The sequence below is a fragment of the Amphiprion ocellaris genome, chromosome 9 (assembly GCF_022539595.1).
Source record: "Amphiprion ocellaris isolate individual 3 ecotype Okinawa chromosome 9, ASM2253959v1, whole genome shotgun sequence".
In the NCBI taxonomy this organism is placed as follows: domain Eukaryota; kingdom Metazoa; phylum Chordata; class Actinopteri; family Pomacentridae; genus Amphiprion; species Amphiprion ocellaris.
This window is the reverse complement of record NC_072774.1, coordinates 10,221,085-10,248,086: the sequence shown is the minus strand read 5'-3', so window position 1 is coordinate 10,248,086 and position 27,002 is coordinate 10,221,085. Positions and strand designations below refer to the sequence as shown.

The 27,002-nt window shown below is 39.3% G+C and overlaps 2 protein-coding genes across 7 annotated transcripts; one reads left to right on the top strand and one right to left on the bottom strand.

Annotated features, from left to right (window-relative positions):
* Positions 1-59: 59 nt before the first annotated feature.
* ubxn11 (UBX domain protein 11) lies at positions 60-9,024 on the top strand. Of its 5 annotated transcripts, none has more exons than XM_035951997.2 (14): positions 60-1,222; positions 1,308-1,348; positions 2,441-2,476; positions 2,664-2,761; positions 2,855-2,906; positions 2,975-3,033; positions 3,114-3,198; positions 3,278-3,495; positions 3,575-3,652; positions 3,728-3,842; positions 3,920-4,023; positions 4,116-4,183; positions 7,031-7,180; positions 7,260-9,024. In XM_035951997.2, the coding sequence occupies exons 1-14, from the start codon at positions 1,152-1,154 to the stop codon at positions 7,384-7,386; spliced, it is 1,302 nt and encodes a 433-aa protein (XP_035807890.1). In that variant the 5' UTR covers positions 60-1,151; the 3' UTR covers positions 7,387-9,024. The 5 variants fall into 5 exon arrangements, with proteins under 5 accessions (XP_035807890.1, XP_035807889.1, XP_054869390.1 ...); XM_035951996.2 differs by having other exon boundaries at positions 2,363-2,476; XM_055013415.1 differs by lacking the exon at positions 2,441-2,476.
* Positions 8,835-23,501, bottom strand: cep85 (centrosomal protein 85). Of its 2 annotated transcripts, XM_023278412.3 has the most exons (14): positions 23,356-23,501; positions 21,783-21,842; positions 21,547-21,678; positions 17,737-18,530; positions 15,123-15,253; positions 14,845-14,962; positions 14,529-14,714; positions 13,401-13,553; positions 13,147-13,301; positions 12,910-13,027; positions 11,986-12,036; positions 11,785-11,892; positions 11,415-11,658; positions 8,835-10,671 (listed from the first exon to the last, which is right to left on the bottom strand). In XM_023278412.3, the coding sequence occupies exons 2-14, from the start codon at positions 21,820-21,822 to the stop codon at positions 10,508-10,510; spliced, it is 2,394 nt and encodes a 797-aa protein (XP_023134180.2). In that variant the 5' UTR covers positions 21,823-21,842; positions 23,356-23,501; the 3' UTR covers positions 8,835-10,507. The 2 variants fall into 2 exon arrangements, with proteins under 2 accessions (XP_023134180.2, XP_054869389.1); XM_055013414.1 differs by lacking the exons at positions 21,547-21,678; positions 21,783-21,842; positions 23,356-23,501 and adding an exon at positions 19,198-19,453.
* Between the last annotated feature and the right edge of the window lie 3,501 nt (positions 23,502-27,002).

Genomic DNA, 27,002 nt, shown 5'->3' with positions numbered 1-27,002 from the left:
AGAAGCGATAAAATCACTGAAAATTACGATAATGTCATCATTTGCTCCCATTTAGAGATATTTTTTATGGCTTCTTGCGTAAAATGGCAACTTTACGCACACATGCATCATGTTTATGGATGTATACAGTGGTTTAAAGTAGCATCCATTTCTTGAAAATGTTAACTAAAAATATGTAGGAATTATACGGTCTATGAGTAAAACCAGGAAAATGACATACATTTAAAGGAAATAATGCTGAAAATGGCTATTTCATATCAGTCCAAAGTTTGGACACACCTTCTCATTCAAAGCTTTGTGTTTATTTGTATTATTTTCTACATTGTAGATTAATACTGAAGATTAAAACTTCCTTGTTTACAACATAATTTCATTTGTATTCTTTTATAGTTTTGACGTCTCCAGTATTAATCTACAATGTATAAAATAATTAAATAATAACCATTGAATGAGAAGGTGTGTCCAATTTTTTTGACTGGTAGGGTCTGAGGTGGAGCAATTTTGAAATATTCAGTAAAAAGATTGTAGTTAATACTCAAAACAGGATCAATCAGATGATTATTTTCGAAATTAATCATTAAAAATTCCATCGCAGTTACCCAAAGTCCGAAGTAACACTGTCACCTGCAAAAAATATGAACAAAAATTTTAATTAAACAGAAAAGCAGGAAATTCTCACGTTTAGAGACCAGAATCATGAAATCTGGGATATTTTTTTGCTTGCAGTCCATAATCCAAAATGTTGCAAAGTAGCTTCTAATTACTCTTGAGTAATTTATGATAATCATATTATATAGAATTTTATGTTTTCTATGCACAAACCTCTGCCCAAATCATCAATTTTGTGAATAATGAAGCGTCAAATTCTCTATGAAATGGGTGGAATATAATTTTAAAGTAACTTACAATAGGTATGTCGACACTCAACATAGTACTTACTTTAAATGTGTGGCAGAGAGAGAAGAGCGACCTCCTGTGGATGAATCAGGAACCTACAGGTCTCCGCTTCCACTAAATCAGCTGCTCACTGTTGCCAGGAGCAACAGACACCAAACAAACTGAAAAAAACACGGGGAATCCCTCTGAACACGTCTGCGCTGGAACATCTCAACTGTCTGGGAGATTCAGGAGCTGGACTAAAGGAGGAAAACATGAGCTCACCTCTGTCGATGCTGAAGAAAACCAGGCGGATTCCTCTGCAGGTTCCTGCGGATGAGCAACGGTAGGGCAGACACTCAACACCTTTGTTATGCAACTGTGGAGTGTACGTGAACACATCACATCATCCAGCTGTGCTTGTCCTGCAGGAGCAAACAAAAGGTGCCTTTTAGGAGGAACCTGATCAAAGGTAATCTGAAGCCTCAGAACAGTCACACCTTTTACGTCTACATTTTATGCATGAATTATTTAAAAAGTCAGACTATTTTTACAAAGTTAATTGTTCTTGTTAGAGATGTAAAGCATTTTCAGCTGGATTTTTTTTTAGTATCAATGTTTTTGAACAAGATATATAAACTGCAGTGGACATCAACTGTTTAAAATGCACTTTAAGGCAAAATACAACATTAAATAAAGTAAAAACTTATAAATATATATATCAGTGAAACTGCCCCAGCTGTTTACTAACATTGAGAAAATTCCTGGTTGTATTATAACTTTAATAAAATAACCTCCTTTAACTGTATTCATTTTTGACAGTTTGTTCAATATCTGTGCAATATTTCTGTCACTAAAACAGGGGATGCACTTTTAAGATGCATTTTTACATTTAATATTTGCACAGTTACTTTTGTAATGTTGAATACAATCTTTTTTTCCCTCCTCTATGGTTGTTGTCTTGTTTAAATGTGCAAAAGAAGGATTATCTCATTAAATATTTGCTAATTTGTATGGAGATCAGTAGATAAAATTTTATTTCACTTTATTGATATAATAGAATCCAAGGTTTCCTCGATTATTTGCTCCAAAAATCAGAAAATACTGTTAACAGACAAAAAATAAATCAGCTTTTCCATGTTTTTATGAATAAAATGTTCTATAAATCATGCTGCAAATGATAAATGAACAAACTCCTCTGAGATGAACTTTTTTTTTTTTTTTTAAATGAAGCTTTTGTCAAATGAATAATTTATTATTGAACTACTAGTTTACTGTACATACTCCTGGATTGTCACATTTGTTAAGTTTCATATTTTGTGTGTAAATTAACTGTTAACTTGTGAAATTACTGTCAAATAGTTGTAGTACAGTAAAACGTTTTTAAAACAAGTCCAATTTAAAGTGGCACAAAGAGATAAGAAATAAGATAACAAACTGCTTTTACTTGTTATAATCATAATCCCACCTTATTTATAATTTTTAGAATTTCAGACAGCTTTAGTTTCTGATGATTCTTCTGATCCCAACAATCCGCTTTCTTCTCAAACTCCTGCAAATGAAGCCTCCACTTCAAAAGCCAAAGCTCCATTAAAGAAAGGTATAAACTAATGCAACATTCTTTTATCCCAATAACACGTACAGTAAATGCTCTTTTATTTATCACTATGCGGACTGTAATCTGACTTAAATCTGTACGTTATCCCACTAAGGGTTGCTTTTTTATCTTGCTATATCAAATTAAATAATTTTAAGGGATAAATGTATGTTTTCCGTACATAAATCAGCTGCTCCGAGCGACTTTGAGCTCATGACCACTATGGCTCAGCGAGTGATCCAACTGGAGAAAACAGTCAAGAGCCAAACACAGGAGATAGAACGCAAGGTGAGAACACACACATCCTCCTCTTGATGATGTTAAAACTGTCCGACAGCTTTCTAAGAGCTCTCACTTTGCATTTTCTTCACTCCTCTGAAGGATAAAAGGATTTCAGCTTTAGAGGAGAAACTGAGGCTTCAGGAAGAATCGGGTAGGACATGTTTGACCACAGTTCAGTCTTTGATAGAAGTGATTCTGACTCAGTGTGTGTGGATTTAGGCAGAGATGATGTTGAAAGAAGATGCCAACAGCTGCAAAATCAAGTGAATGAAATGGAGGTAAGATGAGATAATAAAATGTGATTATGTTGGAGTCATTGTGGATCTTTAAAGTAACTTAGCTGTTCTCTATGTTGCAGAACTTTCTCGGTGATTATGGTTTGATCTGGGTGGGAGATCAGGAGGACAGAGATGCTGCTGAATATGAGGAGGCACACAGCTCAGGTAGAAACCTCCATCTCATCTGTATCGGCTTTAAACTTCTCCACATTCCTTCCTCTAAATCCCCGTGTTTCCTTTGCAGGCACATCTGGTGGCAGCAGCTTCTACATGAACTTTGACCTCGTGCTGCAGAGGATCAGGGATCTGAACATCCTCTCAGGAGAAGGAGAGTCTTTTGTGGAGAGGACGGCGACTGGAGCTCAGCTGGCCAAGAAGGATCCTGTTCAACTGAGGCTCTACAGCAACGGCATCGTCATGTTCGACGGTCCTTTCCGCTCCTATCAGGAGCACAGCACCCAAGTTAGCTTCCTAAAACTGCAGAAAACATGCTCAATTTCTAATCTTTGTTAGCTAAAACTCTCTTTGTTTCTTCCTGCAGCAATGCATGCAGGATCTGATGGACGGTTATTTCCCATCGGAGCTTTCAGAAAGGTTCCCAGATGGTGTCCCGTTTGAGGCGAGTCTCTGTTTCTTCAATTTGTAAAGCAACAAAATATTCAAATGTGTATATTTTTAATCATTCTTTGTGCAGGTTCATGACAGACGAGATGAGGAGTTTGTGTTCAGACTCCCCTGGGAGGCTTTTCCTGGAGAAGGACAGACTGTTTGTGGGATGAAAGCTGAAGCAGCCAGCTCTCAGTTACCAGGTCTGTTCTGATAACATCACTGTTAGTGCAAATCCTCCGTCTTTATTATCATTTTTCAGTTTTCCTCAAATCCACAGGTAAGAAGCTGACCACGGATCAGTTCCTGAACAAGCTGCCAAAGTTAGTGGTGAAGGGCGGTCGAGTGATTGACGTCAGAGACTCTGTGAGGGCGACTCTGCAGGTGAGCAGGAATATCTACCAACAACCTTCTGTGACTTTATATAGACTCCTGTTGTTCAGATGATGATAAATGCGCATTTTCCATTTCACCAGGGTTCATCAGCTGAGAGCAGCTCAGTGATCCTCATAGATACACCAGCGCTACAGGCAGTGACAGAGAGGTAAACAAAATGTCCTTATGTAAGAAAACTGTCATTTTTTAAAATTATCTAAACCCCGAAAACCCATCAGTAGCTTTAAAGGGCATTTTTTCTTTTGAAAAATATGCCAAAATGACACAATTTATCAAAACTAGTAACTGTAAAAAAAATTAAGAATTGCCTGATTTTCAGTTTTCTGAAGTTTTTCAGGGGTCCATCAGAAAAAATGATCCAAATCTAAGCTGAAAATTGTCAGAAATAAACAGTGTACACTAACTAGACCAAGGGTGGGCAAACTTTTTGGCTCAGGGCCCACTTTGAGTATCGACAGACTGGCCAGGCCAGCATCAGATAGATGGAAATTGTGCAAACTAATATGAATTACATGTTAAAGACATCACTGACAAAGTAAAGAATACTCACATTCAGTTTCAGTGGGAACAGTGTTGTTGGTCATCCTTTTTTCCCCCCAAACTTAACCAGCGGACATGAGAGTTGTAAAGCAAGTCCTGGTGATCAGCATCAGTTTCCTCAAGAAACTTAATGAACTAACGATGCTGAAGCCCTCTCGTTCGTATAAAGACAACGAGTTTTACGACTGGCTTCACGACATGATCAAGATGCAAAACAGACTTACAGAGCGCTTCCTGATGGATTATGCAGTGAAGGAAAATCACATCCAGCTCAGGGTTTTCCTCCTTCACCTTATCCTGGATTCTTTTCAGCAGCCTGATGTTTTTTCCTGTCAAGTTTGGGATCCATCCTTGGTGACATTGACGAGTTTACACCAAGGCAGCTTCAGCCTCTCGATGACCCCAGACATCCTGTCCTACAAGTCCTCTGCTCGTGTTTTCCCCTTCATGGATTCCATGGTCAAAAATTCCTCCGTTGTCTCAAAGTTGTCATCAATCCCTCGAATAAAAATTAAAAGCTGAGCAGTGTCTTTTATGTCATTACTTTCGTCCAGTGCTAATGAATATAACTTGAAGGACTCCACTTTTTCGTTCAGTGAGCTGGTTAAGTCTTCGTGGATTAGCTCAACACGGCGAGTAACTGTCCTGCATGATAAAACAATTTTTTCAAATTTGTTTTTGCTCTCTGGACACAGGAGACCTGCTGTCTCTACCATGCATTCTTTCAAAAGCTCCCCTTCGGAGAAAGGCTAGCTAGCCTTTGCTATTTTGAATGCTAGCAAATAACTTGCCTTCGTGCTTGACTCTTGAATCGTCGTTTGTCGAAGAAAGTATTCTGCTGAGTGTGTAAACTGGCTGCCAACCTCTGAGACGTAGCTGTCCGTTCTTGTGCTGACTGGTTGCTAGCATAGTTAGCATGCTTCGTGGAAAAGTGTCGGCTGATATTTTATTCTTTAAAAACCGCAACGGTGTCATTGCAAATAAGACATACAGCCTTTGAACGGACTTTAGCGAAAAAAATATTTAGTAGTCCACTCCCTCTGAAACACTCGACACTCACTGTCGACTTTTCTTTTCTTTGATCCACTCCTTGTTACAGCAGCTCAATGCAGTCGCAAAGTAGAAGAAGAGAGAATAAACCAACAAAGGTCACTTGTGTCTGGAGTGCGCCATCTAGTGGGGTCAACAGAAACGCCGGGTTCTGCAGGAGAAGGCCAAATGAATGTGGTCTTTACTGTAATTTCGTCAATTCTAATTTTGACCAAATTATTTCGCGGGCCGGATTGAAAAGCCCAAAGGGCCGTATGTGGCCCGGGGGCCGTAGTTTTCCCATGCCTGAACTACACTGTAAAAAAAATCAGTATAGCTGTAATATACTCCATGGGATTAATGAATAAAATAATCAAAGAATAGAATATATGACTGAAATTGTCACTTTATCACATACAATCTTTCCAGATGGTTTTGACAGAAGAGTTTGTACAGATATCAGTTACAGTCCAATTTATAGAGCATTTTATGTATGCAATGGTTGTAATAGATTTTTTCTGGCTGTTTTTGCATTTTTAGATTTAAAGAGTGATTGAAAGAGACAAAAAAGCAAAGAAATTTAACATGACTTTATCTATTCCTCAGATTTCTGTTCTGAAAATGCGTTCAAATGAATGCATGTTTAATGAGATAACACGTCATTTGCATCATCAAACATAAAAATATCAGAAAACTTGTAATGAACACTATTCACCTGTAGAATTTTGACTTAAAGTGCGTTTTAAACTGATTGTGCTGCTGTTAGTAAAGGTGGATAATTATGTATCTTGTTAAAAAAAAGAAAAGAAAAAAAGAAACAATATTGGAAAAATAAAATTCTAATTCAGCACTTGTCACAGTTTTGAAAAAAACATTCTATGCATTAAAGGGCTAAACTGACAATTATTTGTCTCACCAGAGGGGGTCAGTCATTACAAACTCATCCTGCGCACACACCTCATCTACATCCACTGAAGCGTGCTTCAGTTTGCAAAAGTTGTTTCAAAGTTTCTTAAAATACGAAACATGTCTGGATGGATTCTGGGTAAACTTGCATAAAAAGGGTGTAACCGAGTTTTCTTTTTACATCTGTGGTTAAAGATATACCATATATGAGATGTCAAACATTTTGTCACTTTAAAACAATGTACAGATGACAAGAGAAAACAAGGTTTGAGTTAAAGGAGCACTAGATGTAAAGCCTGATTAAATCCTGATTTGTCCATGATGACTGATTGTCAAGATTGAGGAGACTATTGAATGTACTGATCTGAAAAATGGAACAAATCAGCATTTAATGTTAGCTTGTGAAGGTGCTGCAACACAAGTAACTGCTGATGAATCATGAGAGAAATATTGCAGTTTTAGCTCAATTTTTCCTAAATATTTACACAGACACATTTTTGTGCTTTGTTGCTATCACTAGACAACAGATATCCAGTGCTGTCCAGCTGCCATCTGCTCATGACATCATCACACTCAAGTTGAGGTCAGAAGATGGGAATCACACCTACACAGTGAAAATGTACTCATCGGAAACAGTGGGTCACCTGCGGTCGTATCTGGACCGACACCGGTGAGAGTTCATCCTCCTGCACTGCTTGTTAGCTTCTGTTTTTCCACCGTGTGACTCCAGCTGCTTGTCTGAACCACAGAGGCATCGGTCTGCCCGGTTATGACATCATCAGCGTGCACCCGCAGCGTTGCTACGACGATAACGGCCAGACGCTCCGCTCATGTGGACTCACCACAAATGCAAATCTGCTGCTGCGAAAGAGGTGACACGGCGATCCAGCAGCTGAAGATAATAAACCTGTACAAGGTTAAGTTTGACCTGCTGACCTTCACAGCAACTGTTAAGGTTTAGTTCATCTGTGGTTTTCAGGGCCGATACTGATTATTAGTCACCACGAAGACTCATAACTCATATTTGGAACACATTTGAGGTAAAAAATTAACATCTAAGTGTCAACATTTTTAATAACTGCCACAAAACACCATGAAATGCCTTTATTTATGTTTTAAGGGTTTACTTAAAGGAGAACTTTTAATTTTTAGGCGGCTTTCCACCACAGAAACTCGGGATAGGTGCAAGGTAGCACCAACATTACACCATTTCAGCCTTTTTGTCTCCAATGCAGTGAAAGATCCCTCAGCAACATCCACTTTGTATTGTCAAACAATGGCAAATAGAAGACACTGGACATAATTTTGCTTTTATGAGCGCATAGGAAACAAAACAATGGAGGTTTATGTTAGCGTATATGGTGAATTTTACTTTCGTTTTGTGGGCTCAGCGTTGAGCCCTGTACAGTAGTTTTTTTAGGGATATTTTAGAGTAGGAACTTCTCTCCTAAAAACAACCCTGAAAGAGATTCTATGGCGCCATTTCCTGCAGTCAAAACAAGGTCTCGCAGTGGAAAACCGTCTGTTTATCCTTCAGCGTTTACTGGATATTACTTGTGACCTGTAACCAATCAGAGAGCACTGTGCAGTAAACAGATAAGCGCATTTCAAAGTTAATTTATTTTATCAGGCCTTTGTAATGATATAATCAGAAAAATGCTGAATGTCACATCCATTTATCAGTCAAACCCTTGTAGACATTCTGACTTGTCACAGCAGGAAAAGCACAGGTGTTACTAGTAGTTTGGCTGTGGGCCTTCATTAATCTCATTACTGACACCTGTGCTTTTCCTGCTGTGACAGAACTAGATGTTTTGGTGCAAAAGGCCCATCGGTGTCTTAAGATTTGAGCAGATACAGAACACAGATCCAATACAAGTGCTTCTTTTCCCAAAACTCATCAGGATCATTTTTATATAACATGAGAGACTGCTGTGGCCCCAAATACATGAATAAATAAAGCTGATGGTCGGAAAACTACATTTGACACTGACAAGGTTAACACTACACTGTGTAGATCTGTCATGTCAAGCTTGAGACTCAATCCAGTTAATAACCATCACAGTCGATACCGATCTAATGAAAACTGGTGCATCCCTACAGGGTATTTCCTGTCTCACCACGGGTCTTTGGGGAGTGACTAAGAATGACAGTAAGCATAATGAGTCTGGGTCACCTTATTTGACAGAAATCTATGCATTAGCCTGTTACTTCTGACTATGATGAACAAAAATGTTTGTTGTACAACTACAGAAAACTCCATTCAATGAAAATACTGCAGTTAAAGTCAATCAATATGAAGAAAAAAAAAAGCTTGAAACAAATTAAAACAAACCCAAATGTTGAAAATCTTTATTTCTAAAATATGCAAATACAAACAAGGACAAAAGTATGAAAATATAAACGTCTTTTTCCCTTTTGCAAAACATTTGAGATGTTAAGGCATGCAGAGCCTGACTTTTCAAAAGATAAATCTTGTGCTACTTCAGTTTAAAGGTCCCATGAAATGAGAAATGGCTTGTGTGTCCCTGGGTGTTTTGTTGCATATTTTTACGGTAGAATCCCTTTCTCGTCCTGTAAAGTGTCAAGTTTTTTTCTTAAATGGCTTATCCTGCAAATATAAAATTCCATCTAGTACAACGTGACGTGTGATTTAGGGGTGATCCAGCCGACCCCGTCAATCATCATCATCATCACCACCACATGGGATTAAAACACCTGAAGAAAGTCAGACATCCAACCTCATGTCAAACACACTAAACCACAGACGAAGATTACAATCTAGACGCCACTTCATGGGACCTTTACACACAGTTTTCTCAAACACATTAGCACATTATTACAGCAACACATCAGGAGGACCCAGAAAGCTTTCACACTGAGTTGTCAATGCAAACAAAAAATAAATAATACTGAAGATTAATACTGTTCTCACTCATACATTTAGCAAACAGTTAACTACTCTGTCGAATGCGAGTCAGCCATTATCAACAGGAAATTAAATCTACACAAAGAAAATACTACAGACTTATGAGTTTTACTTATTTATCTACCAGAAATAACAACAAAAAAAAAAAAATGAATGTGTCGGGGCCTCCACAAGCTCTGTGACACCGCCTGAACTTTTACTACATTCAGAGTCAGGGAATGTATTGGCTATCCTACTGGTTGATACGCTGAGAGAATATTGGAAGAGCCAGCTGCAAACAGCCCTTTTGTGGTTGGTCTGAAATGAATCGTAGTTGCAAACGTGACAGGAAGGCACATGTTGGTGTTCATTCAGGCCTGCAGCAGAGAGGAGCGTTCACAAACATTCACAGACTTGCACAACTGCTTCGACCAGAGTTTCTTTGGTATTAAAAACTGTTATAGGCCTGTTGGTGCGAGAAGCTGATTTGGTAGCTGTTATGTCTTATACCTCACAGCAGAGTCCAATATTACAGTGGTCACCATTTTAAAATAATGGCGCGTTAGTAATATTTCCTTGCGAATTCAGTTAAAAGCACAGGTTAAAGTATTTTCAGTTGATTGTCAACCACTTCTAGGATAATTCCCCTAAAGAGGGAAATTAGGGTTTCAATAAATTAAATTTGTGGGACTTCTACACAAAGAGTTTATCCACAAGAGTGGAACAAAAAGCGTAAGACTGTTTGGTAACCGACAGTATCATGTCATTATTAAAAAAAACACACACAATGCTTAAGGATCAAGTATTAGAGGTAAGTTATTTTCTGTTAGCCCTTGGACTGAAATAAATGAACTCACCGGGGGGGATGGGAGGATTCTGAGCTACAGGCAGGCTGGAGACTCGACGTTCAGTCAGTCGAGACAAGCAGAAGCTAAACCATTTGGGCTTTCCTTTGTCCTCATTTCAAGAAAATTAAAATCCAGTCCTCTTTTTGACATTCAGTAACTAGGCTTGCAAGACAAGCCAGTTAGATGCCTCAGAGGTGAAGAGGAGCTTCTGCAAGTTTCCTTCATCACCAGAGTGTGAAGGTCATTGAGTTATGCAGTTTTCTCCCATGTCCTGTGCATAACGGTCCAGTATCACGTTACGAAGCTCCTCAACGTCACGACGGAGCTGGTGGGCTTCGACCAGCTTCTTCTGTAGCACCTCAGGATTCATCCAGTCCTCGTCCTGCTCTGCCACTGCTGGAGGTGCTGGAGAAACAAGGCAAGTTTGAATGAAAATGTAATCCCGTGAAAGTAAAAATTTTGAAAGAATCTCCAAAATGACACAAAACGGAAGAACTGTTGGATTTTCAATTTTCCGACAGTCTGGTGTGATTTTGTAAAGAAATTAACCAGATCTGGTTGAAGATAAACTCTTTTTCTACATGCCGTGTTTAAAAATTCACCAAAAATAAACTGTTTATCCCAGATTCTGTAAAAATCTAAAAAAATCGATGGCCATCAGCGCAAAAGAAAAGCCAAAATTCACTCAACTGAAACCAACAGTCCAGTGACAAAAATTCAGAGACTCTGGCTGAACTGCAGGCTGTGTTTACACAGAGCAGATACGTGACACACATGAAAACAAATAAAAAATATAAACATTAAAATTATCTCTACGATGTAGAGACACCATTTTTTAGTACTAAAAATACTTGTATGCACCTGGAAAAATGTTGTACATGTCGATTCCAGCTTTTTTTTTTTTCAAATAAAATAATCAAAGGCACTTTTTTTGTTTGTTTTGTATTTTCAAACGGCACTAAAATCATTTTTAAATTCTCTCTACTTCTAACTATGGCTGGTTCTGTTTCCTATATGTACAGGACTTCATATTGCAGTGAAAAATGAGCCAACAGCAAAAGAAAATGGTGACCGATGCAAAAAATGAGGGCTTATAGGAATAGTCACATTACCCATAAAATAAGGAGTAAACTTTAGACAGTGCTTACAAGTGAGACCAAGCAGCAGAGAGAGGTTGGGGTCTTGTCCTTGGGCTCGCTGGGTCAGAATACTGCACAGCGAGCGCAGATCACTGAGGCAGGAAGCAATCTCCACATGTAGCCTTTGTGTGAGTCGAGCTCCAGCTGGCTGCAGCGCAGAAGAGGCCTCGTTAATGCTCCTCTGCTCCGGATCACTCATCTGCTCCTGCAGCGTCAGGTTCTGCTCCATCAGTTCCTGGTTCTGGGCCGACAGCTGCAACACAGTCATCAGCACTTATGTTAGGATTGAAGCAGTCAGGCGTTATGAAAGACTCAGAGCTTCTCTCTGCATCAAACTGAGAAAATGAATGTTTTTTTTCTCCAGATTTGTCCACCTCACCTCCTTCATGGCTGTATGGAGCTCTAACATATTCTGCTCTTTGGCCAACACTTCCTCTCTGAGAGCCTGAGAGCTGTTCTCTTCCTGAGATATTTGCTCCTCCAAAGCCTGCAGATAAACATTGAAATGCAGTTGCTAATCAATTATACAAAAGGACAGAAAGCAAATGACCATTTGGAGTCACTGTGATGAGAGATTTACCTGAATCTGAGAGCCAAGCTGTTCCATCATTCGGTGTTGCTTCTCAATGACCTGCAGATAGAAGAGCTGAGCTTTAAAACAATATATTTTAGTATCACCCTTAGCTGACGAGGTGTTACCCGTCAGGCTGTACTGGACCTATCTGCATTTTATTCATCTAACTCTACTCACAATCTGCTCTGCTAACACCTACAGTAAGCAATTAAAAGACTTTGAATGCATAACTTGCAGACAAAATCTTGCCTCCACTCTGTCAGTAGGGCTGAGAAATTAAACACAATTTCACAGAGGAACTGCATCTAATGATTCAACAGTTAAACTAGAACTTGTTGGGCAATTCTGTTTTCTTGACGCTTTCCATTTTAACATCAAACTCTGTCACTCTTTCTCCTCCCTGTTCTGTTGGGACTGTAAGACTGTGACTGAACTGTGTGAGAATAACATGTGTCTATGAGCAGACCATTTACTTTGCAGGTGAAGCACGCATCAGTACAGCAAGCATGGCAACCACTACAGAAAACATGCTTTAACCACATTATACTATCACTTTCATGAGAAACGAGAACTTCTCTGTAAGTTGAACTCAACTGCACACACACTTCCTTTAAGTTTGAAGCTGGAGTCATTTGAAGTAAAAGCAAAAACTAAATTATACATATGGTGTCAACAGTTTATGCAATTCAATATGGCATAACAATCACAAAAATTCACACACAAAAGGAATTAGGTCTTTCTAGGTCAACAGGGTCAACCTGTTATACTCTAATCCTGCATTTGTGCAAAGCTATATTCCCACATGGTAAAATGTTACTGTATACCCACAGTATGCGACAGATAAAAACAGTTCCTCTGCTATAAAAATATCAGGTGTACCCCGGAGCTTAAAAACCCATATACCCCCCAAAAAACACTCAAACAACATGCCTTTTTGAGTCTCTGCTGCTCCTCTCTCAAAGTGTTGTTTTCTCCTCTAAGCTTCTCGATATCCAGAGAAGGGAGTCTGGCTCCATCCTCAAGGCCCTGCTGCACCCGCTGCTGCATACTGATGAACCCAAAAATAAGAACACAGAACGCTCATTATGCAGAGTTATTACTGTCTCTTTGTACAGAGAGTGAAGAGAATCAACACGCCACAGAGAAGACAGCACGCTGTGTACATACTCAGTAATGGTGGTCAGCAGGTCTCTCTCCCGGCGTTTCTGCTCCTCCAGCTGTGCGTCTTTTTCCTGTAGTTGTGAGCGTGTTGTCTCCACACAGGCCTCAAGTTCTTTTACTTTCTCTTGTAGCTCAGCTGCTTGCTGTTCAGCCTCCAAGAGCTAACAGCAGAAAAACACACACATCCAGGTTTTAAAAGTGAGCTCAGTATAACAGGACAGACACAATCAAAAGAAGTGAAACTGCAGAACTGTCCTAACCTGCTTGTTCTGGCTCTGGTAGTCCTCCAGGGTGGGCAGGTCAGCTAGATAACGCTCCAGAGTCTCAATACGCTGCTGGTTCTCTCTCTTCAGCTCTGCCTCTTTCTGACACTTCTTCTTTATGTTGTTGATGTGCTTGTCGCGACTGCGGATCTGCACATGTAAGCATAAGTGGATGCTCAAAATGTAATCATTTATAAGTCACTTGTAGTACACCACATCCCAGTGCAAAGACTGATGCAGACTTTAAAAGTAGATGTGCACACAACTCTTTTCATACTATAATTGGTCTGCTTTGTAGACAGTTGTCCTGCCTCCCATAGTGAACACAGACACATGCACAGAGCTCCTGTGGATGTTTCTGGATATAGCAGGTGCTTATAGATTGGCTTGTAGCAGTAGTTTCAATGTGATTATTCTTGACGTTTGTCAAGCACAGTGGGTGCATGTAGCACAGGATTTCTAGAGAATTTTGAACTTTGCACTGTGTTTGGGCACCATCAATGGAAAGCATGTAGCTACAAATCAAAGCACCCCCAAAGTCTAGCAGCATCTATTTGAATTCCAACTCTTTAATCTCTATGCACAACCTCCTCTTATAACAACCATTGGTTCTAAGCACCATTTGTTCCCTGGCACATGTGCAATCAGCATGCTTGCTGTGCCTACGGTGCAGGTGGTCACAATTTATGGTCTGTACACAGATGTCTGCAGAGGGATTCACGCAAAACCTCGTGGAGTTGGACAGATGACAACATTTATGTGGGCCCTTGCAGACAAGGAAAGCATGAATCGGCCATTAGCATCTTTCTTTGATCTTGCTTAGTGAAAATTAGCTCCTTGTTAAGGCCTACAGTAACACTTAATAAGATCTACTAATGCCCTAGAGTTGAAAGTCATTTTATCTACATCTTTGTTCCTGTGAGGTGAGAAGAGAAGAGTTTCCTGTGCTAAAGGAAGTCAGATATTTTGTTGGGGCAAAACTTTAGACAGAATTTAAATGCAGTTTCCAATTTGTCAATGCAACTAAAACAGAAGTAAAGCTCATCATCAAACTTTTCATTCATGTTATTTTGTGGTCATACTGCTCACAACACTGTTAGGAAGAGGTGTTAAGTAAGCACTAACCCTCTCTTCCTGTTTCTTCATCTCCTCCGCATGTCTCTCGCAGGCTTCCTTCAGACTGTCGGTTAGTCTTCGCGTCTCTGCCTCAACTGCCCCCAGTCTGCGCTCTGCCTCTGCTTTCTCCAGGGCAACACAGTCTGTACGCTCAGTAAACTGGGCCCGCAGGAATGCATTCTCCCTCTGAGCCTCCTGCAGTGACACCATATTATATGAAAGAGTCAATGGAGTTTCTTGGGGGTGAATCGTCTGTCAAGATGGCAGCAGTATAATACAGGGTCCTTAGAGTTGTTTGTGGGAATCCGAGCATGTTTTTACTAACCTGGAGACGCAGCATACACATATCCCCGTAAGAAGCACCTCGGCCCAGAAGGGCTCCGTGAACTTGCAGCTCGCTTTCCCTCAGACGTTGCTCCAGCTGGGTCATATGCTGCTTTTGTCTGCATTAAGACGAGATCCAACCATCATTTACTACCAATGTATCACATCAAAGTTGATCTAATTTCATTGTTTTATCAAAATGGTTAAACAACCAATTCCTTTACCCATCCCTTCTTAGAATGTCTCAACATGAGCAGTAAAACTATCAGAAACACTTGCCTTTCAATGATAAGCTCCTTCTCCTTCAGCATACTCTCACTGGCTTTGACCAGAGCGTCCCACTTGCCAGAGTCTGAGTGAACCGGCGTTGAGTACAAGGATGGGTACTGCCCCACTCCTGCATTCATTAACTGTATGAAAAGAGACATAAACATACAAACATGTTAGCTGTCAATTTCGCTACCAGTTGCAGCTGCATCATATAGAGAAAATATGCAAAGGGGATAGGAAATGCACAACTTTGATCCCTAAATTAAACTGTTCACATGGCTGACAGCTTTCCACTTTAACTTAGGACAGTGTGCAGGATACAGAAATACAAGGGTTGCAACAACAAAACTAAAGATAGTTCAAAGCACAAAACAAGACACAAACAGCTCACGAATTACCTCCAGCCTCGGTCACCCTTCCTTGTGACCACATGATCTAATTATTTTTATAAGTGAGAACAGAGCAACATATTGTTGCTGTCAATAACAGCTGGTCAATTTTAAGTGGCTGTCAGCTATTCAGAGTAATAAAACTGGAGGATGAATATTTAGTAGTGCCAGTTTCTTTTTAGAAGCGCTCGATATTGGCATTGATCTTGTGATCTGTCTAGTTTTTCATTCACAAAGTCTGGATTCCACTGGTTTCTATTCAATTCAGTATAATTCATAATGTTTCGGTTACATTAAATAAATACTAATGTCACATAAAGCACTCCCAAGAGTTTATCGAGGGAAAGTATTTCATTTTCAGCATTGTTTCATTAATTATCAAATCATAAAACTTGCAAATATATAATAAATATATTACAAACAGTTTTTTTGTGTGTATGAAGCATTTTTGTAAAAATGTTTTAAAAAAATCTTATATAAGTAAAGCCTTAGTTACTTACATTTTCTGTTGACCTGATATTTTTTCATAGGCAAACGCAAAACAGACGAAAACATACGGTAACCTATTTACAGTTTTAGGCATGCAAGTGCAGACCAGCTTAGCACTAAAAAAGCCCTGCACCACCTCCAAAGGAAGCATCATTACATATATATTAAAAAATAAATGCCCTCCGTACAGTTACCCAACAGCTGTCAGCACCAGATTCAGACACCCACTTTAATGATCACTTTGAGCACAGACAGGACAGAAACTTCCTTCACGAACTCATTTGTACTGTTTGTGTTGACAGCATCAGTCAGATATCTGCAAACAGCCGGCTAGCTAGCATTAGCAAACCAACAGGGACAGACTAAGTAAATTCGGGTTCACACACTGTCGCCTCGACTTCTGCAGTTAGTTTTTTGAAACCTGCTTGTAAATAAAATCTCAGTCTTGATAACGATGACGGCTAGAGTCAGTCAACTATTACAAGAAATGAAAGTTCTGCAAGTTGCACTAGGCTCACTTATACTTGAACTATTCACATCACAGTTTACGCGACTGTCATGATTCAATGCGGCTAATGTAGCCAGCTGCCTGTCATCCACTTTACTATTTTTTAACTTAATATTACTTGTGTGTTATAAAAACGGGATTTCCACAAAGTCTATATTTTAGATAGCTTGCAGCCCCATCTGAACTACTTACAAATATCCACTGCACATACAGTACATAACACTTAACAAAGATGTAACACATTTACGGAAAAGGGTATAAAGAATTAATACTGCATCACTCAAAAATAACAAAAAAAAAAGAAAAAAACCCACATTCTCCATCAATTAATGAATGTGGCACCTGAACCACAGCTTTAAGAACATTTCATATTTAAATGATCATCAAAGCCAAAATATACAAGAAGCTGTACACTTTCTTCATATTGTAAAATCAACATGGGTCATCAGATTTTGTACTAGAAATTCTGTCAAGTGTCAGTATCTCAACTAAGAAAAAGTTACTGAAATTTGAGCTTAAGCGATAAAGTGCTAGTAGACGTTTCAGCACAATAGATGTGGAAGTTGCTCAACAGTCACTCGAATAGCACTTAGTCAGCATCTGCCATAAAACGAATGACAGCATTTCTGAAATGTGCTGTTGAGCAACGGTTTTCTACCATTTGACAGCTTTTCCTGACTGCAAAAGAGAAGCAGTGACAAGCTGTCTAACGTTAACAAAACACGGGATTTTCTTAATTGAACATGTAATAAAATTGACCAGACAGACGGCACAAAATCCTTTGAAGTTCTTGTGATTCTAATTTGGCTGATTGATTTGACAAATCCTTCTTTAAATGAGGACACATCGTCTGTATGCCCGCAGGCCTCCCTTAGTAGGACGGCATTTTCCCAATGTTGACCTATATACAGTGTGTGTACAGGAAACTAATTTCTGGCCAAATTTCAATACCCACAAATGACCAACTGCCCCACGTGTCTACACCAATAGCCTTTACTTATCCTCAGAGAATGCAGTTTTACCTATTCAAAGAAGTCAAAACAAGTTTGTTTTGTCATCCAGCAGACATAGATTATGAATGAGTAACATCAAAGTCTAGCCTCTATATTATGATCCATCAAGAGCTGTTACAGTTCTTAAATTTATTCTGAAACAAGTAAAACAGCCTCTACAGTTGCAGGTTTGTTTTCCTTTATCATTAATTTAGTGGAATTTTCTAAGGAGAATAAACGCATACCTGCATTTGTTCCACTTGCAAGCGTAAACTCTCCAGTTGCTGCTTCTGCTGTTGTTGCTGCTGCCAGCTTGAAAGTTCACTGCATCTGTCCTGCCGAAATGGCTCATAACCCTTGGAGGCAGCATGCTCCCTCAGCAGAGCCTGTGTCTGCAAGCTGAGAGGGCTTGTATAAACTCCAGCAGATCCGGCTGCACCAGGCTGACCGCCCCTCTGATTAGAGGCTTCTGCTGTGCCAGAAACGCCAGGCCTCGCTTCAGGCAGAACCTTATAGCTGTGCTCCATAACTCCTCTGTAGGCCTCAGACACACAGTCTGGGGTGTCTCTAATCCCGGTCGCCTGTAATCGGAGTCTGACATCAGGGCATAGCCCCCCCAACAGCACTGACTGATTTAGTGTAGGTTCCACAGCAGGAGTGTCAAACCTCTGGCCCTCATCCATCCGGGTGTGATCAGTGGGGAAAAGCGAGTGGTCCAGCCCATTGACGAGGCTGCGGTAGCGGCTCAGGCAGTCTGGTTTGGGTCCCACAAGATCACCTCCCACACCAACCTGAGCGTCCAAGTTGGGCGAAGATGCTGATTTGGAGAGGGAGGAAGACTTTGATGTGGTGCCGCTTGGGGTTCTGGAGCCTGAGGAAGACCTGTGACCATCAAGTGAGGACAGGGAGTCCTCCTGGACACAAGCATGGGGCTTTGAGGCCGGGGCTCCGGCCGTGGATGGCATGACATGTGCAGTGGGTATGGGGATCTGACTGCGGATGGGCTGGAAAGAAGGGCTGCTGCTTGAACTGCAGAAATCTAAAAGAGAAAAATAAGTACGTCATTAGAATTTACATTAGGTATTATTCACTAACTGTTCAATGTACAAATGTGCCTTGTTAAATCAGTGCAGAATATCTGGAGCACTACTGCAGGCCATTTCCGCTATTTTCAGTCTGCGATGTAAAGTAGATGCAGCAGGGTTTATGGGTGGCCTACTTTGATGATGAGGTGTCACCAGTGAAAGAATTAACTGGCTCTGACTGACTCAACCCAGGGAATAGGCTTATAATAGACTTAAACCAACGCACAGAATAAAAGCTCTGCATTACGCGATAAACAAATGTCATGCATTTGCCATCTTAATAAAGCGGGTTCTACCTGCCACGAAAGACGATTATAACCCACAGTAGAATTCTGTTAAAACAGAACAGCAACCCCTAAATGGTCCTCCTTTTTAATTAGTAAGATGATCGTTATTCCCTTGTTAAAACACAGATTAGTGGCCTTGGATTAGTTCACAGAATACATACTGAACTCACTGCATTAAGCATGCACAAAAATGTCACAGCGTCATTTGGAAACCTCAGAGATCCCACAAGCTCACAAAGAACTCCAGCAAGATCTCAAAAACCAACCCCCAAACATCTTCACAAGCCTCAACAAAATTTCAAGTTGCATAACTGTCTTCAGCTGCAATACAAACCTGAGGGACTTGTTGAAGTAGGGGAAACCAGGCAATCACTCGAGCGCAGCAAACATGTTATTAGCTGTGGCATTTTTTCTACAGCTGAACCGAGGTGAGCAGAGCTGCACAACGCTTTAAATCAAAATAGAAAACGGTCTTCTGCATTTCCGGGAAGCACCGAAACAACCTCTGAAGCAAAGACTGACAGCTGCGCAGCAAGCAGGCCTGGTGCCCAAAGCTGTATTGTCCTCGTACAGCAAAACCGGCCTGTACCGAGCACTGGGCAAACACATACAAACAGGCATACACAGGAAAGGTTAGGGGTATTTATAGCCCACCTCTCAAGTTACAGAGTGATCTGTGGGTGCCGCTTATTTAAGCACCTTGCCTCCTCCCACTGTAACACACATCACACGCGTACATCCAAAGTCAAAGACTGAATGGAATACGTTTTTCCTGCCTTTCCTTTCATCTGAAACGTTAATAAATCATAAACCCTCCACAATCAGTGGAAAATAGTGATGAGCAATAAGAAAAAAATATAATGGAAGCAGCATTAAGCTTTCAAGGACATAAAACCTCAAATATAAAACAAGCCTCTGTGCTCCAATGATTCATGGCTGGCTAGAACAAGTCTAAACTACTTTGTCAGAAGAACATTTGGTAGATGTTTGCTTAACAGACATTCCAGCCTTTGGGAGGTGAATAAAATAACAAGAAATACCTAAATCCTATTTGTTCTCATTTGTTTTTTTAATGTCTTGTACACTAAAGCTGGTTACTTTTGTACTTTACTCAGTGTTCGCTACAGATGTCATTATTCTGGATACATTTAGGGTTAACAGTCAGTCTGGGTTCCCCCACAATACACAGTAGTATAACCAGTGCTAAGATGATAAGAACTGACAATGTTTAAAAAATGTCAATGCATGTTTTTTTTCCAAGTGTTTGTTAAGTCAGGCTTCATTTGCTCAAACATAGTAAACTATGTCATTCATCAAATGGTCAAAAGAGCAAAAGATAGCTTTCTGACAAACAAGTTAACACAGACTTACTGCCTTTACTGTATGCAGATTAATCAGTGTCCTGCAGTGGGCCTTTGTAGGGTGCTACAAAGGCCTATTTTGACCTACATTAAGACAACAACTATAAAGGAAATGTATTTGAAGAGCATACCAGAAAGAACATGAACAGAATGAGGCACAAAATCATGCAAACCTAGCAATCAAGCTATCCTAAGTATCTAATAACAACCTTGGCAACCATGTGTTTGAATGCACTTCGATCCTTCCGGGAATGTTGCCTTACCAACCCTGAGCTCAGTGATCACTGTGTTCAGAGCTTGTAAATCTCAAGAATAACTGCTTTCAGTTCTTTGGAACATATTTATCCATCAACACTACTAATTGTTCTCCACACTCTCTGTTTACGGCTTAGTAATTGGAGGTGAGCAGCAAACATTGTTCCATTCACTATAGTAATAAGTGAAGTGCTAAAACACACAGTTTATAGAGAGTATGTACTGAGGCTACGCAGTCTGACAAATATTTTTGCGAGGTTCTATAAAGTTGCCTGGCAGTCCTGCCATAAACATGAGCTTTGTAAAGCTCAAACCCTACAGCGCAGACACCCTCTTGATAAACTTTCAGCCTATTATTTCATTGCGTTTCCTGTGGAAACAGGGACCACCCATCCCAGCTGACCATTTATTACATGGAACCTTTGAGTCTATCATTTTTCCTCTCATCATGAACATGTACAAATACAGCACAAACACAAAAGCACCATCCTTGTTGTGAATATTCCCTTTTAAAGCACAACAACATTTTTTAAAACTGTGAATGTGACATTCCACATCACAGGCAAGGTCCTTTCCCCATTTAGCTGCCTACTCCTGTCATCTCAACACATCATCCTCTCAATTAGCCTGAACACCAGAGTGGTGAAGCGGCGCCTTGGGTCATTTTTCACTGTAACTCTAATCTATTGCACCTCTGTAAATTTCCAAAGCACCCACACTAGATCATGAACATTTTCTTGCTCTATAAATAGTGTAAGAAAGAACACAACAAACATAAGGTCTTTCCAGCTTCAGCACACAAAAAGCGTTGAGGCTAAAAGCTATGCATTGCCTCTCACTGCATTAAACGTGATAAAACTTCAACTCAGCTTAAAATCCAATCCTAAAGTACAGAGGTTAAACGGTAAACAAACAGGTTGTAAAGCAAATATTATGTAATGGTTATGTGTTCAGCAGGCCACAAAACTCAAAAAGCAAAGTGGAGCTCCACCGCTGACAGACAATCTTCAAAACAATGTTACACAACACATGCTTCAGGCAGAGGAAGAGCAAGCAAAAGTCATCACCTTCTGTGCTGTCAGATGCTGAGGTGCCAAGACCAGTGTCCCCGCTGTCCGATGTTCCAGGCCGGTGGCCAAAACGGCTTTGGAACTTCTCTGACACAGCTGGCGTCTGCCACTCCATGTCAGCAAACCGAGCTAATGTATATTTGTGAAAAGGGACAATGGCAGGGGAGCAGTATATCAGTATCAGCGAGGAACTGACGCACAGTTTATGCATTTTGGCAGCAGTGTCAACTTACCGGCTGGTTTGGATCCAATATATCTCTGTGAGGTTGTCATTCCATACAAGACAAAGTCACCTGACAGAGATAGATAAAATGCATTACTGTATGATACAGACACTGAATGTATACCTTAATGTGTTGTTAGTTTTGAATGACCAAAACAACTTGACAAAATGATCTCAGAGATAATTCTTGGACTGTCTTATTTTAATTCACAATTTTGGGATTACTTCACTGTGGACTGTGCAATTAGTTGTTTGGTCTATAACGTGTCAGAAAATAGTGAAAAATATAACGCTGTGTCCCAAAGCCTGAGAAGGTATGTTCAGATGGCTCTTGTTTTGCCCATAACCCGTAAGTAGTTTGGAGATTTGCAATAACCAATTGCTTAGTTGGCAACTATTAAATAATCAACAACTACTTTGGTAACTGATTAATTGATTTTTTAAAAGCCAAAAATGATATCACTCTAGCTCTGTAAACTTGGACATATTCTTGTTTCTTTATTCCTTTGTGACAATGGACTGAATATGTGTGGACTGTGGACAAAACAAGACATTTGAGGATGTCACCCCAGATGATCAACATTGTTCTTCATTTTCTTAACCAAACAACTAAATAATTACCTGAGGAAATAATCAACAGATTAACTGACAATGAAAATAATCATTAGTTCCAGCAGTAATATTCAGTTTACAGTCATCATGGAGGAGTAAAGAAACAAAATCTTCAAATAATAATTGGCAATTTATGTAATTGCCGACAACTGATTGATTTGTCTTTGCAGCTTTAATCTTAATGTAGGTCAGTTAAGTTGACTTCTCAGTCACTTTAACCACGGAGTGAATGTCTGTAAACCTATTCTTAACATTAGTTAACTGAGAAAACCAGAGACTGAACCAGACCACTGAAGAAAACCGTCTTTCTTGCATACTGTCTACTATGAACTGCGTGTCCTTGAACTCAGCAGCTGTTGGCTATTGACTGACTTGCTCACCTATCAAATTCATCTGCCCCTCAACAAGCACGACAGACTTATCTCGGTACCAACGAAAATAACAACATGAGCACATGTATTACTGTTGCATAATGTCTTACACAAACGTGTACATCCCAAAGAGGCTGCGGGAAGCTGTGCAACATTAGAGGCAAGCCAATATAATGATTACTGATGGACACAAGCAGGCTAAGATGCTGCCCGGACGTTCAGAACTAATCCTGTTCACATGCTAATTCATAAAGGAAGTGACTCGTTAACCAGCTTTTGGCTAAACACTAACCGCTAAACTGAATTAGTTAAAAGAATTTTAATAGCAGCTAAAAGCCAGAATTATTCTTATTTCGGGGTTTGGCGGGTTTAAAGCGGGAACTTCTTTAAGATTTCCTCTCTCGCATTTGTTGTACTGCGATGCACCGTTAACCATTTTAGCTAATCCATGACAAATCCGTTTCCGTCGAACAAGCTAGCTAACAGCTAACACAACGTTGCTGCTGGAGTTAACGTAAACGGCACATATGTCAGTTAGCTTTGCGGCTAACATTGTCGCAGATAAACCAGCTGTCGGCGCACACAAAACGGCTACTTTACCTTTTGTTTCACATAAACACTGAACACGGTAACAAATCTCGGTTTCGGGCTCCGAATCTGTACCATCCGCTGCTGCTGCTGCTGTTGTTCCGCTAGCCAACTGATCCCTTCTGATGATGGCAGCCAACCCACAGAACGAACAGCGGACGCTTGTTCTGTAGCACAGCACCGCCCGTCGGACACTGGACGTACACGCTTTATTATGTCGTGTGACCACATACCAGTGCGGTAAAACAAAACGAACGAACCTAACCGAAATACGTTGAGAAGACTAGAATAACCCAGAAAGAAGACTTTAAAGGGTTCACATGTGTCTGAACCTATTACGCAATTTAAAATACATTTAATTCGACCGCAAAAATATCGATTGACATTGAATACTAACAGCGTAAACGCAACAATCTGGGTATTTTTTTTATTGCAGATGTGGCATATTACACCAGTCTACATTATGAAATACAGTTTGTTTGTCGTTAGCTCTCACATATGTTAAAATAATCCACTGATCCTGTTGGCTTAGATTAAACACATAAAGTTGGATGAATGAGGCCAGTTGAGGCCGAGCAGATGAGCTCTGTAAAAGAAGGAAGTGAAATTCCACAAATGGTGAAATGAGTTTGTCATAGGAAATTGGGACATTTACCATTTGCTTTATCCAACCTCCACCATATAGTGACACGTGCTGCAAAGCAGGATTTGTTATTGCAGTAGATTTCACACAACAGCTTGATCATCTGATATATTTTTAATTTGTTGGTTATTTATTTTCACGTTTCTATTTAAACGTTTCTGTTTAATTAAAGGCGAGATATTTAGCTTTATCAAATAAATAATTGGATAGACTGTAAACTTTTACGGTTTAATTGCTTGCAGTTGCTTTTTTGATGTGTATTATTTTGTACATTTAATATATTTTATTCTGTATAAATGTTATTGTATTTTTTTTGAAGTATGCTAGGTATTTGTTAGCATGCTTCTATTTGAATAAGATATTTCACTATTAAATAAATCCCTGTAGAGAATGTATTTTCACAGCTTGACTGCTTGCATTTGCTTTTTAATGTGTACTTATTTGTGTATTTTATGTATGTAAATTGTATTAAATAATTAAAAAATTTATTAGCATGTTTCTATTTAAATGACAGAAATTTATTCTTAGACAAATCTTTGTATTGACAGCATTTTTACAGCCCAATTGCTTGCATTTGCTTTTTTAAATCTGTACTTTCCTAGTATTTTGTACTTTTTTATTCTATGGAATTTTCATATCTTATCTTATGATTAATTAATGATTCCATGTGCTTGCAAAATGAAGCATAGTGTTGTACAGTATAAATGAATATATGGAATTATTGACCATTTAAGAAGCAATAGCCAATCATTGAGCTTGTGGTGTGCAGTCAAACATCGTTTGGACCCACATGATTTCATTTGGAGTTTGTCAGAGACTCAAAGTTTTCCAAAGAACGAAATATGTCACATTGAATCAAACAAGATTAAAAAAAATCTGCATTATTTGTAATATTTCAGTTAGAGTGAACATTGTGTACTGGATCTTCAACTGAAAGCAGTAAATATGTATGGAAAAACATGATTTTAAGTGTCCTAAAAGCTATTTTGACAATATTCTGCTCATCTTATATGCTAGTTTTAAACACATCTGGTTTCCAACTTTATATTAAATAAGTAAAGTTGGCTCATAGCAAGCAGAACAAAGTGAAAGGTGCAGAAATACTGACATAATTTGTAGGAAGTTTGGACATCGGTGATACCATTTGTAATGCCTAACCTCCATCATACTCTGACGTGTGCAGCAAATCTGGATTTTTCCAATAAAGTTACAACATCTGACTTATTCTGTGTTTTCGGAGTACAACAATGATTAGTAATGATACTAATTTTGGCCGAATGATTAACTAATACTTGTACAAATTCATGCTATACAACCAAACACTGTTCCACACATAACTTTACAAAAGGTTTCTAAAAAATATCCTAAAGGGAAAATATAAATGGATAGTGGTGAAATATTAGGGAGTTTAAACACAAAGTCTTCATGATTAGTGTGACATTTTTGTCCTCACCAGCATAATTTCTGTATTGCTAAAACCATGAGAACTAATGTGAATATGAATTTACTTATTGTCTGTTGGTCTCTGAATGGCCTGAGCACCAAGAACAATCAGAGATATGCTTAGTGAAGCCTGGAAGGTCTCTCAAATCTGCAAGGACGTGTTAGTTTGTGATGCCCAAAGTTCAGAGAAGACACAGTGAAATGAAGTTTCGTCATTATACTGCCCACTGCTGGAACAAACTCCTTCTGGGAGCTATTTGACTCAACTGGAGCCATTTAATAAAATAAGTTTCCTACTGCTTTAATTTAATATGCGTTATTTTACAAGGTCTGGTCTAAACTCCTAGTACTAATATTTTGCTGTTTTGTCAACTTAATTAGATTTTTCCCCTATTTTACTGAACATTTTATCTTTATCTTTATCTTTTATCTATTTATCTTTTACATGTTTTACTTTCTTTATTTTATTATTATTATTATTCTGCTGGCTAAGTCAATTAATTTTAAGCATTCTATGAAATGTGGGTGCATTTTATTTAACTTGTGCTGTTCCTTGGATTTATTTATTACATTTTATTCTGTTATATTCCATCCATCCATCCATTATCTATACACCGCTTAATCCTCACTAGGGTCGCGGGGGGTGCTGGAGTCTATCCCAGCTGACTCGGGTGAAGGCAGGGGACACCCTAGACAGGTCGCCAGTCTGTTGCAGGGCTACATACAAAGACAAACAATCACTCTCACATTCACACCTACGGGCAATTTAGAATAATCAATTAACCTCAGCATATTTTTGGACTGTGGGAGGAAGCCAGAGTACCCGGAGAAAACCCACGCATGCACAGGGAGAACATGCAAACTCCATGCAGAAAGATCCCGGGAAAGCCGGGACGCAAACCAGGGATCTTCTCGCTGCAAGGCGCAAGTGCTAACCACTACGCCACTGTGCAGCCCCTATTCTGCTATATTGTGTATTTTATCTTTTTATGTGTATATTAAGGTGCTATATGAATACATTTGCCTGCTTTAATAGTGTGACAGCATGAGAACACTATTTTCTGTCCTCACCAGCATCCGTTTCTGTATTGCTGAATTTCTGAGTACTAATGTATCATCAGTGATGTAGGACACATGATGAAAGAGTAAAAATTTCACGGAGATTAGTTTTAGAAGGGCACACCTTAAATAACATACTTTGGCTTCTAGTGAAAAAAACGCAAACATAGAGATATGAAACAGGCTGTAGCGTCAACAACACATTCAGGATATGAAAACTAGTATTTCTGAGACACATTACTGCATATTTTTATAGCTATGAAATAACACAAATTCAACTGATTTCAAGGCACATGGTTTAAGAACCATTGGTCTAGTGAATCTGCACTCACTTTGATAGAAAGAAAGTAAGATTAGTTTGCTTTCCAGTGTCTCAGTATATATTTAATTTACTCTGAAAACTTGAAAATGTCAGAATCAGATTTAAATCTCAATACTGCTGGACAGTTTAAGAGCGGAAAGGATTTTTTTTTTATCCTACTTATTTTTGATTTTAAGGTAAAATTATTATTTA

Excerpts from the sequence above, each read along its gene's own strand:
- cep85 (XM_023278412.3), bottom strand. The coding sequence starts at position 21,822 with ATGACAACCTCACAGAGATATATTGGATCCAAACCAGCCG. Across the intron at positions 18,531-21,546 it reads AGCATCTGACAGCACAGAAG|ATTTCTGCAGTTCAAGCAGC; the intron begins GTGATGACTTTT and ends TTTCTCTTTTAG. Across the intron at positions 12,037-12,909 it reads AGCAGCAGAGACTCAAAAAG|GTCATTGAGAAGCAACACCG; the intron begins GCATGTTGTTTG and ends TTCTATCTGCAG.
- ubxn11 (XM_035951996.2), top strand. The coding sequence starts at position 1,152 with ATGAGCTCACCTCTGTCGATGCTGAAGAAAACCAGGCGGATTCCTCTG. Across the intron at positions 1,223-1,307 it reads GTTCCTGCGGATGAGCAACG|GAGCAAACAAAAGGTGCCTT; the intron begins GTAGGGCAGACA and ends CTTGTCCTGCAG. Across the intron at positions 3,653-3,727 it reads CAGATGGTGTCCCGTTTGAG|GTTCATGACAGACGAGATGA; the intron begins GCGAGTCTCTGT and ends TTCTTTGTGCAG.